The sequence below is a fragment of the Symsagittifera roscoffensis genome, chromosome 4 (genome assembly GCF_963678635.1).
Source record: "Symsagittifera roscoffensis chromosome 4, txSymRosc1.1, whole genome shotgun sequence".
Classification (NCBI taxonomy): Eukaryota; Metazoa; Xenacoelomorpha; order Acoela; family Convolutidae; genus Symsagittifera; species Symsagittifera roscoffensis.
In genome coordinates, this window is record NC_087065.1 from 933462 (window position 1) to 946042 (window position 12581).

The window sequence follows — 12581 nt, forward strand, 5'->3', positions numbered from 1 at the left end:
AACAAGGGGCGTGCACTTTTTCCTTTCCATTCATTAACACCGGCGGTCAGTTTACATAGCCCCTAACGGATAGTTTTAGATGAAAAGTATTTGGATGCTAGGGAACTTTTTGCTGAATTTCTCCCAGTTGACCCGTAGATCCTATTTGCAATAAGAGTTTAACGGAAGCAATTTCCAAAAAAATATATCGTTGGATTGGTTCGGCCTTGGAAATTACTGAGGTTGAATGGTATGAGATTATACTGTATGTAAAATGAATGGAGGTTATTACTCCTTGAAGATGCTTAGACTGATCGCATCAAGAAATGTTGATATATACAGTCGCTTTAGGGGTTTTAGGGGGCGGGGTTCGACCCCTGTCGAACCAAAGGGTCCCCCTTTGATATTATTTTGGCTGACCGCCCTTAATTTTTTCTAAGGACCAAAATCTTTGGGTCCAACGTTTTCGTAAGTTCTCTTTGGCGCCAAAATCTACTAGTTTTGAGGTGTGTGCCCACGGGGAGCACAAAATATGCGTGCGGCGCAGAAACTGTGGTCAAAATGAGGTCTACTGTCAATACTATAAATACTAGGAGCAGTTGAGTAGGCCCCCCTATTTGGATGCTTGCTAGACTGGAGAATGAATGAATGAATGAATGAATAGATGAGGTGCATATCTATGATGTGGAATGATTAGATATCAACTTCACCTCAGATGACTCTAGAAGGATCATTTCACCACACATCATCATCATCATCAAGACCAATACCCCACCTGACAACAACAACAACAACAACAACAACAACAACAACAACAACAACAACAACAACAACAACAACAACAACAACAACAACAACAACAACAACAACAACAACAACAACAACAACAACTGCAGCCACAAATCACGTGGCCACGCACACCAACTACATCCTACGTGCTGCAAGACCCCCCTCCAGATGTCTCTACTCCATCTGGTGGTGCGGGAGGAGTAGGAGGGGGAGGGGGAGGGGGAGTGAGTCTGGGCGAGCAGAGGGTTAAGTTGGAGGAGGCGAGACTGCAGCTGGACCGACTGAGGAATGGGTGGGAACAAGTGAGACAGTCGCACACCCTCGCCATCAAAGAGGTCAGTGAGTAGTCAGTCAGTATAAGTATCACTACACTCACCCACAAACCTTGTTTTGACGCCAAACAGTTCGGGAAAAGAAACCAACTGTACCTTAAATGTATATTAATGCCCTAGTTCTAATTTTCACATTCACAGCAGGACAGGTACTAGCCACTTAATCTTCCACATCTTTCAAAAAAGCTCTTTTGCTTAATTTTATTATCAAGTCAACATGGACCTACCTTGAGCGTTAGAGGGTGCTGGAGAGTATAGATCTACTTGATTCTAAATTGGCATTTTTAGTCAGTCACAACCAATTATTTCATGCTCAATGCTATGCAAGTTTAGAGCAAACTGAATAAATTGTGGTCGGGGGATGGGGATGAGGATGGGGATGGGTGGGGAGTATTTAAACTGTTTTATTTGGTGGGAGGAGGATGTTCACTTACTGCCTTGTGTGTGATGTGTGTTGTTGTTGTTGTGTGTTAGTTGGGTGAGAAGAGGGCACGAGTGTTGGGCCAGTTGAGGGGGGAGGAGGCCAGTCTGGGAAGGGAGAGGGAGGCCATGCAGCTGATCCAGAGGAGACAACGGGTGCTGCAGAGAGCCACAGACACCACACATCGAATGGTAAGATAAGAGAGAGAATTATTAGAGAAGAGAAGAGAAGAGAGCTCAAAAGAAACACCATCTTAAGCAACAAACGGGAGGAGGAAAGGGAGTAAAAAAAACTACAGGGTATTCTCACGTCAAAAAGCCAGAACTGTAAAAAAATTACAATAAAAACCGATCAAAATCTTTAAACGGTCCCAAAGTCTGACCAGTGTTGTCCACATGTATATGTGGACTTTTTTAGGCCAGCGATACCGCATTTTTTAATCTCTGTAGAAACCCTAAAATGATCAAATTCGCCAATCCCGGGAAACTTTTAGTGAAAAGAGGCTCATTCTCTAACCTGTTATAATTAATGTATAACCGCAGCAGAGTATCTTGTGCTGGGAAAGAAGCGTCGGGGATAAGGTGGAAGTTTTCTGGCGGTGTGCTCAGATTTGCATTCCTCAGATGATTTAAGTTAAAAGTAGACAAAATTGATTGAAATTGGCTGAAATAAAACATGTACGAATAGAGGATTAGAATCCAAACTTAACCATCATTCATGAGGAAGTAATGGAAAGGGCTCAGGGGCCAATCTAAAATTATCTCGAGGAGGGGGGGTGGTGGTTTCAAAAAATTTTAAAAAATATTATCAACTTTAACCATATTGATTATCCGGAGCTCCCTCAAATTACTATAAAGACTTTATTTTGATCAAATTTTGTGCGCCGCAGGTAAATACTTAAAAAAAACAGGTCCAAGAAAGCGTTTTTGGGCACTATTTTAAAATTTTGACAAAAAAATTGTGTTGCTCCCTCGCGCTGCCCCCTCAAAATTAGTATATATTGTGGGGGGGGGGGGGGGGGGGGGGGTGGGGCAAAGGCGCCGTTATTAAGTTTGGGGTCGAATGGTTGTATCTATTAGTGTTATGTATTTTTGTGCAGTCGTCAACAGTAATAGTGGGAACCTCTGCTCTCAGCAGGGAGGAGCTGCAAAAGGCCGTCCTTATTGTAAGTACACCCCCCTAACACAGTCCCGTGACAGTGAAAAGAAGAGTGTAGCCCACCACATTAAGACATCATATTCAATAGGAAATAACTGCATGAGAAGGATTGAAGTGTACTGGTTGTAAATTAATCTAATCCTTAGAGAGTAGAGCATGATCAGTGCTATCGTGTGTCTTCACACCCTTTTCCCTTTTCCATTCCAGCTGACATTCATTTCATGATTAGAGTTTAACTTCAAGCATGGCTGAGGTAGCAAGATGCACGTTTAACAAAACTAAACAAGGATAGCCGGTTGCTGTTCCGACCACATTCTCAGAAAAAAAATTAACGCTCCAATTGTCATAAAAAATAAATTAATAAAAAACATGAAAAAAGATTTTTGAACATTTTTTGAACTAGTTTTCCAAAACTAGTTTTCTTTTTTTTTTAGCAAAATCAAGTTTTTTAGCCTAAATTGCTAGTTTGTATATATAACAAGCGTTACTCGATTGCTTTACTTGCTCGAAAATAAACGAAAAATCAATAACTTCAAACCAGTTTTTCTTGGACTTTTTTTTGCAAAATTTAATGTCGTTCAAATCACAACTAAAAGGGCTTCAATATGATATATCCTGTTCGATTATGATTTGTGGTACCTAATTTTGCTTGGAAAACAAAAAGTTATAAAAACAGGAAAAAAAAACTAAATTACATCCGAATACAAAGTTCCTCCCCGTTTTCGAGGGTCGGAACAACAAAAAAAGCTAGTCGCCGCAACTTGTATTTTTGTTTCCGGATTTCATACAATGCTATCATACAATTTTCATACATGGAGAAGGTGTGATTTATTTTGTTTGACTAGCTAAGTGTCTGCAATTGTATGAATAGCATTTTTTGTCAGCTATAGAGTTCAAACCGGTCATATACAGGTGTTTTAAACTTATTTTATATTTTTTATAAGATTTAAAAAAACTAGGATAGCCGTTTACTGTGCAAGTAGAACAGAACGTTTCGACCATAGTCTTAACAAAACAAGTTTTTTCAATTAATTTCCGTTTTTCTGCTGGGTGTGATAAAAGTATGTGAAGCAAAAACTAGAACTAAAAAAATTCGACATTCACAGTAAAATAGACAAACTGAACAAAAGTTTTTGAAGAGAAACGACCAGAAAAAAATCATCTAGAATTTTCAAAACAAAAAAAAACTTCAAAATGAACCATTTTGAACCTCAAAGTGTGCAAAAAACTGCAAAAACTATTTTTACTTGAGTAAAACTAAGTTTTCACTTGTAAATTAAGCATGAAGAAACTGTTCTGGGCGCCTGTTGTTTCGATTTACTGGTTTGAGTTCAGACTAAAATTAAAAACTGTTTTCGAAAACTTTTAAATATCCTTTGAGTCACAAATTGAAAATGTTCAATGTGATATATTACTCCGTCCATCCGATGATTGTTTTTGGTACCTGATTTTTGTGCGGAAAACAAAAGAAAACTAAAACATACCCGAATACAAATTTCTTTCCGATTTTGATGGAACAAAAAATTACAGAATAAAACAAGAGTAGCTGGATTTTGAATTGATTTGTTGTGCGTGCAAAGTTTGAATGAGGACAGGCATGGGAGTGTGTTGTTTGAGTCTGTTCACAATGTGTAGGAAGAGGCAAAAATGGGGAAACAGCTTGAGAAGATCGAGAGTCTTAAGAGGGACCACGAGAGGACGAACCGACTGCTGGACTCGTGTCCCGAGTCGCAGCACGAGGAACTGCTGCTGCAGTACAAGCGGGAGGCACTGCAGCTGGAGAGTGAGCTGCAGCTGTTTGAACAGATGGAGTTCTCACTCCTCGAGAGACAGCTGGGGGCGGAGGGGGCAGGGGCAGGTTCAGGGGATCCCCAGAGTAGCGCGGCACAGCTGACTGCTCAGCAGCAGCGCTCGCAGCAGATGATAGACAGAATACAGGTTTAACTTACACTCAAAAATCTTTTGTAATATAAGCTGATGATCATTGATTAAAATCATTCAAGAATATACGATACGGATATTGAAATCATGTACGGATTTATTCAATACAAAATATATTCAATGTACGGATTTTGAAATCAGGGGCGGATTTTGACATTTTCGAATATTTTGGCGCCTTTTTTAATTTACTTCAACCAAAATGATTTTTGAGCGCTATAAAAACCGTATTTTGACCAAAATTTTGCGCGGAAGGCAAATTAAAAAAAAACAGGCCAAAAAAAAGCGTTTTGTGAATTTTTGGAAAATTTTGACCAAAAAAGTGTTTTTTTTTCGGCGCGCGTTCCTCTTCAAAATTAAAATGTATTGGCGCCAAAGGCGCATATACAAAATTTTAGGGTTGTTTAGCCTAAAATGGATGTCATAAAGTGATACCAAAGGGGACCCTTTGGTTGGTGAGGGGGTCGAATCACTGAGGAAGGAGTGATCGGCAGCCGCGCCCATCCCCCCTCCCTCCCCTAAACCCTGACTAATTTAGAGTGTGACACTGACTATTTTAGAATGAATTTGTGTAGAGCGTTTGAGAAAAAGTGAAAAAGACAGGTTGAAGGATTTGGATGGTTTTCAGAGTGGTCTTAGGCTTAGAAGTGCATAGAAGTGGTTGTTTCCTGTCTCTCTCTCTATTATCAGGCGTCGCTGGACATTCTGCGGGAGGACGTGGGCAGGAAGGAGTGGGAGTTGGGACAGATGAAGGCCACCCTCCTCAAACACAGTGACCACTTCGCACACCAGATACACCAGGTGTGCATGTAATGTAACAAAGTGAACACAAACAACACTATCCGGTTGCAGTGCACACAGAAAACACATTTCATTTTTACTACATTACCTGGTCAAATTGTGCACTGGATAGGCGAACAGTTTTGTGTTTGTATGTTCCTGGATTCCAGAGACAAGTCTTAAAACATGTTATAATTTTGTTGGAACGATCAAAAAGATTGAAATATAAAACGAAGAACAAAAGGAGCGTTCTTGTTGCGGAATCCGCTCACAATTCACAAAATACACAGTTGGGCCTCGTGAATTACATTTTTTTCTTCATTTTTTTGTTATTTTCTAAATTTGTCTTAAAAATTTCAAACCAGATTTTTCTGAACACAGATAAAACAGATAATTTTTAAAAAATTCAAAATGTAAACCGAATTGATTGAAAGGGCTTTTACATGATATATCAATCAATTGTCTCAAATTCTACAATTCTCCAGGAGTTTTCAAATCGCTTAATAACCATACCCAACGAAGGCTGTTCTTCTAGATAGAAATGTTATATAGATTATCTAGCCAGTTGTATTTGTATTTTCTGTACAGAAATGATCTATTTATTTCTTAGTGTAGCAACACAATGCAAATTAAGACTTGTTATATCAAGTAATTCTTTGGATTAGCTTAAACTTTAGCTGAACTTCTGCTAAATTTCTGCTAAAACTATCATACAGTTCAGGTCATGTGGTCGGGCGTTTAGCACCAATGCCTAAATAATGGCAGGCCGGGAGTTCGAGCCTGTGGAGGAGAATTTTCCAGCTAAAAATAGCCTAGATTTAGTTAATTTCTGGTCAGAAAAAAAATGAGAAAAAAAAATTTAAGAAAATCCCTGCTCTATTTAAACATTTCACAAATAATTGCTGAACAAAAAATTAGATTAGATGTAAAAAATTCCAGGTCAGAAAAAAGGTTTTTCTCGATACGAGTATTATTGAAAAAAAAAGAAGCAAATTTTTTTTTGAACATGACCTTAATGTGTCAAAAGTTTTCAGCTCAAATAGTATAAAAGCTCCATCAAAAATTGACATTCTGAAATAAAAACAAAACATGTCGGACGAAAAAAAAACTGCACCGAGCACAAATTGCTCATCTACTTTTCAAAAGTCGGAACAGCTAGTTGATACGTCTCATGTTTGATAACTTCTCAGCTCATTGGACATACTAACAGGTTGTTAGTTCAAACTATTTCGAATCTTGGTAGAATATGAAAAGTACTATTTTAAAAACAAAACTGCTTGTATCAGGGCAAAGCCCTGTATGTTCTGATTGCTTTTTAATGTTTATGGAGCAGTAATAACACGAAAAAATTAAATGTAGTTTAAATAAAATGAATTTCTTTTTCCAAAAATCATCACCCCACACGCCATATAGAGTACAAAGTGATAAATTTCGATCCTACTAACAAATCAATTATGGCACATAAACTTCCTTGAACCAATTTGGAACGATTTATATGACGAATTAAATGTATCCGCTTACGCATTAATAGCGCGGAATATATAGCGCGTTAATTGTCCCAAAATGGCCAAAACGGCTGTCTTTAAACCCCCATAACCTTACGAAAAATGATCACAGGTAAAAAATTTTTTTCCAATTTAACCTTAAGACAAAAATACTTTTTGAATGATGTAAAAAGTCCGTTAAAATGGCTAGTTAAAAAGTCGAAACTTGTCTGAAGAAGAAAACGCTCAGATCACAAATATTCCGTTATTTTCGTTACGAAAGTCGGAAACCACGGTTTTTTTGAAAAGTAATTGCATAAAGACGATAGTTTTGAAGCAAGTCTTGATAGTTTTGAAGCAATTTTAGCTCGGATGAAGATTAATTTTCAGCATTATGAAAAACTGCAAGTTTAATAGTAGTTTGTGTATTTTTTTCAAAAAAAAAATCAGAATTTGAAATAAATTTTTTTCTTCCTTTAAAAAAGTTAAATGTTTCGCATCTACGAAAGCAATTTTACCGGAAAATTTTTAAGTACAAAACTTACATTGCAAAAATATCAGAAACATTTTGATGAAAGTGACGGAAAATTTGTCCTTGGGTTGATTTTTTTTCTAAAGACAAATCTCAAATTTTTAACGAGCCCTTTTTGGCAGAATTTTTCGTTCCACCTGAAACAATTTGTTGCCGTGAGCTCAAATTTATATATAAATTTTATTTAGGATCATTTTAAGTTATAAGGGCTTGAAAATTGCTTGTTTGGTCAACATGGGATACTTAACGCTCGATTTAAATCGTACTATAAACGCGTGGGCGGCGGCTTAACCCGGCTGAGAAATTCTTCGAATTTGAAATGCAGCATACTAGTTGCTTTAACTATTTCGTTAACTTATGCCTTATAGATCAATTTTTACTTGAATTAGCGCGTGGAAGATGGTTCGTCAAAAAATTCAAAACTTAGTAAACAATTTATTGGTATTTGCATCATTTTTAATTCGAATACTCCTCCATAGACGTTAAACAGGTAATCAGATCAGTCAGAACATGGCTTTATTAGGAGCAGTCTTGCTTAGCCGCTTACGCTTTAAAAGCACGAAATTTACTGCTCGTTGACAATCCCGATTGGGCCAAATTGGCATTTTTCTTACAAAAAATTTTTGCAGGTGGACTGTCTTTTTAATTGTGAGCCCAAGTAATCAATATCTTTTACAATTTATAGAAAAGGTAGGTTAAAACTAGTTTACTACAATTTTGACGTTTGTATGGAGCCGTCAGTTTTTTTGAAAGTCAGGACAAAAAAAAATTTGACACCAGTTTCAATAACTTTCGAAAATACGCTTAGACAGCTTTTAGCATATCAAAATTAAAAGTAATTCGATCATACCGTTTAGCTTGATAATAAGATGTGAGTATAAGATTTAGTGTTTATTGTTGTGTAGCAAAGACAGCACCTGTTGGACCTGCAAGTGCAATATGCAGAACTACTGCAGAAGCAGGACCAGCAGCACAGGAGAGGAGCAGGAGGACACCCACAGTCTCCATCAGCCACCTTCCCTCCTCCTCCTCTTCCTCCTCTTCCTCAGGGGGCCAGTGGTGCCAGACTGAGCAGTGAAGAACCATCTGACCGAAGTAACAACGGAAACTCAACCTTAGGTAACATGGCTGGTCTGATTAAGATACCAGCGCAGCTGTTTTTGCCAACTTATGTGAAGCTAAAAATACCATACGAACCTTTTACTTGGTTGAATAAACCTGAAATATTTTGATACAGAGTCTCTTGGAAACGCCTTATAGTTCCAACCACTAGACTTTTTCCGCTTTTAAAATTCTTTTTCATTGTTTGTGATTTTTAAAAGCAGTGTGGTCGGAAAGTGCTGTGCTACTTGCCCAGCAACCGACTGTCCTTGTTCAATTTTATACCTCGTTTTTCTATAAACAAATACTGACTGTTACATTGTGTGTCATCTGCAGGTCTGTTCGGAAAAGGTTCACGGGAGTCGACAGCACCTCTCACCTTTTACTCCCATAACAATGTGGTACAGTCATCGCCATTTTCCGCTAGTCAATTCTCAGCATCATCAGGAGTTGCAGACATCGAAATGTATCTTGCATCTTCAACTCCAGCCAGACTGGACAGCAGAGCGCTTAGTATTTCAGGGAAGTCATTTGCAATACATGACATAATGAGCACCCAGCCAAAAGTATCGCCCTGTAAGCAAAACAACGCAAATTCGATCAACTTCTCGTTCGGAAGTCCCACCCCACAGATGTCACTACTTCGACGTCCAGTGACCACGCCCACTCCTCAACGAAGAGCCGAAAACAATGCTTGGACCGAGTCACCCTCGCTAAGCAAACCGCACAGTCGGCAGCAGCCAGCAATTCCGGTAACTTGTGCTGCAGTTTTTAGTTGCATTCCAGATGTCGTTCCGACAAGTGCTGCATCCAGGGTTTTCGAAAGAGCTCAGCAAGCTGGTTCAGACCCGGCTGGATCTCCTCAGAAAGCAAAAGTTCATTTCAGACAAACTCCGAGCCAGAATTCTCTCTCTGCTGACCATCAGCAAAGCGGTGCACCTAACGGCGGCGAGCTTCTGCCCGTCAATGTTGGTCAACCGGGGGTTACATTCCGACATCCTCCTTCTCCATCGCCTCACAGGGCACAAACACCGGGAACACCGAAACAGGTAAGAAAAAAAAAACAAACTCTACGTTGCTACTAAACCCTACTGCTTTTGACTCATAGATTCAATCATCATTCCATTTTGAAACAAAACCATGGTTATTTAAATGCATCTGAAGTTACTTATAGTGGCCAAAATGACAAAAAAAAAATTGGCTCAAAGTAAAGAACATGGAGACTAAGACTATAGAGCGATGCTTGAACTGTGGTCCTTTAGGCAAGACCTCTGACCTGCTATCTGCCAAACAGTGCACAGAGTCTGCATCTGCGACAACACCTGGAGTCTCTTGGCCACTACTTGCAAGGCTGTGCACCCCTCCTCCACGTGGACCAGAGCAGCTGCAGGGGCCACCTGCTGAAACGGAGCAACTCTCTGCTAGGAGGGGTGGGGGCGGGGGTGGGTGTATCTTCTTGGAAACGACGCTGGTTCGTGTTCGACCGAGTGAAGAAGACGTTGGTCTACTTCGGCGACAGCAGAGAGAGCAAACTCAAGGTAATAATAATAATTAATTGTTTCCAAACAATATCTAGTTACAAAGTTATTTATAAAAATTTATAAATACAAATTAGAATCGTTTGGGAGAACACCATTAAACCAACAAGGCCCGTTTTCAGGTGTCTCATTAAGCGGAGAACAAAAAAGTACTTAAATTCTTTGATCCAATGCATTGGATTTTCTACCGGTAACCATTTATTAAACGTAAAACTTCTTTATCCGCACCTTTAAACCATTCTCTATAAAAAATTAATTTAAATTTCTCAGGTAGTCTTTTCTAACCATAACTTAGAAACCAAAAAACAAACAAGTTCTACTTATTGATCAATAAAAAGTCTCAAAGCATGCCCAGTAAAATCGTTTTTCCTAGAGTGTAATTATCCAAAAATTTGTGATTAAAACTATTTAATTGAAACCGAGAAGCAACTTTCAAGAAATTGACTCAGGTGGGAAAAAATTTATCGCAAAATTGAACATTTTTCTAATTTTAGGTGTAATCGACCCTCTGTTGAGTTTATTTCTGTTTATAGCTAACTTTTGATTTGTTTTTCGCTTTGAAAATATCACGATCAACTCTTGTTCAGTAATAGAATATCTCAAGGTTTTAACTTGGCACTTTTTTCGAATAATTTTTCCGGTTAATTTCAGAACTTCGGAAGCAAAAAAATTCTCTTACGGTATATATTTTTTTATCATGCATTAATTCAGAGATTGAATCCATCCTGTGTTTACAAAAAATTAATCTGATTAGCCTTCTGATTTTCATTTCCAGCTCTAACAGTTTGGTTTTGTCGATATTTGCATAAACAAAACTCCATATTGGATGATTGATTGCACGTAACTTTTATACGCAAATATTAATTTCCGTCCAGTTAGAAACTTTCTCAATTGAAAAAACACTCCACAGAATTGCAAAATTTTGTTCTTTACCTTATTATTATGCTGATGAAAATTCCATTTACAGTCAAAGAGAATTCCAAGATATTTAAAACATTCAACATCTTCTATTTGGGTGTCATTTAAAAAATAATTTACTGGTCGTTCTTCGGTTTTCGTGCTCCGACAGTATCTCATGGTCTTGGTTTTTTTGACATTCAGTGTCAATTTGTTCTTGTCAGACGAATTCATTTTAATTACACAATTTTAAGAAGACTTATAGTAATTCCTGGTTTATTTTAGCTATGGTCACAAAATTCACTTAGAAACAATGATTTGTTTTCAGATCATGATCTGCAAAATATTTTAAAAACGTCTCATTTTTAAGCCTTAAAGTAAAGTCATGTTAAATTCACCTGACTTTTGCGTTCAACTTGACAGCTGTCACTTCTTTGTTTATTTTGCAGGGAGGCGTTCCCTTTTCTGCGATAGAGGAAGTGTACTTTGATCATCTGAAGCAGCACAGGAGTCCCAGTCCGAACTTCACCTTCATTGTGAAGACGAAGCTGAAGCCATTCTCTCTCGTGGCCCCCAGTGCATCCTGCATGCGGGTGTGGATGGACGCCATAGTGACCGGCTGCGAGGGCAACACTCTCTACCACTCATGACACTCACATCAACACCCCCACCCCTCCTCCCTCCAGATACATTTCGAAGCAATACAAACAGAAACGCCGCCCCCATCAAGAACTCTTCTTTCCCTTCTTCCCATCAAACCCCTTCTACCCCCCCCCCCCCCTCCTTCCTACGTGACGGTCCCAAGTTTTAAAAGATTTTCTCATTATTCCATTGCGTCAATCCCTTGGAATCGAAACTGAAACAAAACCGGGTCAAGTAGATAAGGTCAATTGAAGCCTTCGAATATCAATTGTAGTTTGATCAAATCAAGTTCCAGAACAAGTACGTGCGTCATCAGTCTAAAATATACAATGGAAACCCTGAAAACAAAAGAAACCAATTTCAAAACTATAACTGAGACAACACCGGCCTCTTCATTTGAACGGGTCAGAAACTCACAAAAGAATTCGATCAGTGGTCCATTTTTAGAAGATTCTAAAGCGCGTCACCCAAAACTTCAGAAATCCCAAAAAACGTTGGCTCAATGAAGTAGACAACAAATTGAGAAGACATCGTAGCCCTATCCCACATCACTACAATTGGCAGAGCCAGAAGCAAAACAGAACCAGTTCCTTCTAATCATCGCTCTCGTTCTCAAGTGCATGGTGCTATCTATTTAGCTATCTATCTGTCTGTTCACAACCCCAACACAATTCAAACTCATTTTCTATTACATGACTGGGCTCTATTTTATGTACAAATAAACCATTCAGATTTTCGAATGCTACCAGAAGGTTCTTCTTGCAAAGATTCTTACGCCGACAAAATTGAGATAGACTGGCTAAACTCAACCAGAAACGAAGATCAGTTTTGTCTTTGTTTTACACTCTATGTTTCAGAACATATTTTTTGGAGAACAACCAGATACCTTTAAATAGTTCAGCTTTTGAATGGAAACATTTTCCGGTAAACTCCTAATTAATTTCCGACTGCTAGTAGGATGGTAGGCACCGTAAAAGGATTTTATCCGGA

The 12581-nt window shown here is 38.5% G+C and overlaps 1 protein-coding gene across 1 annotated transcript; it reads left to right on the forward strand.

Moving 5' to 3' along the window:
* Nucleotides 1-253: 253 nt before the first annotated feature.
* Nucleotides 254-12336, forward strand: LOC134843769 (pleckstrin homology-like domain family B member 1). The gene is made up of 11 exons (XM_063860034.1): nt 254-263; nt 677-886; nt 937-1103; nt 1575-1712; nt 2621-2686; nt 4315-4617; nt 5308-5418; nt 8319-8532; nt 8851-9563; nt 9777-10052; nt 11399-12336. The coding sequence occupies exons 1-11, from the start codon at nt 254-256 to the stop codon at nt 11597-11599; spliced, it is 2409 nt and encodes an 802-aa protein (XP_063716104.1). The 3' UTR covers nt 11600-12336.
* Nucleotides 12337-12581: the final 245 nt, after the last annotated feature.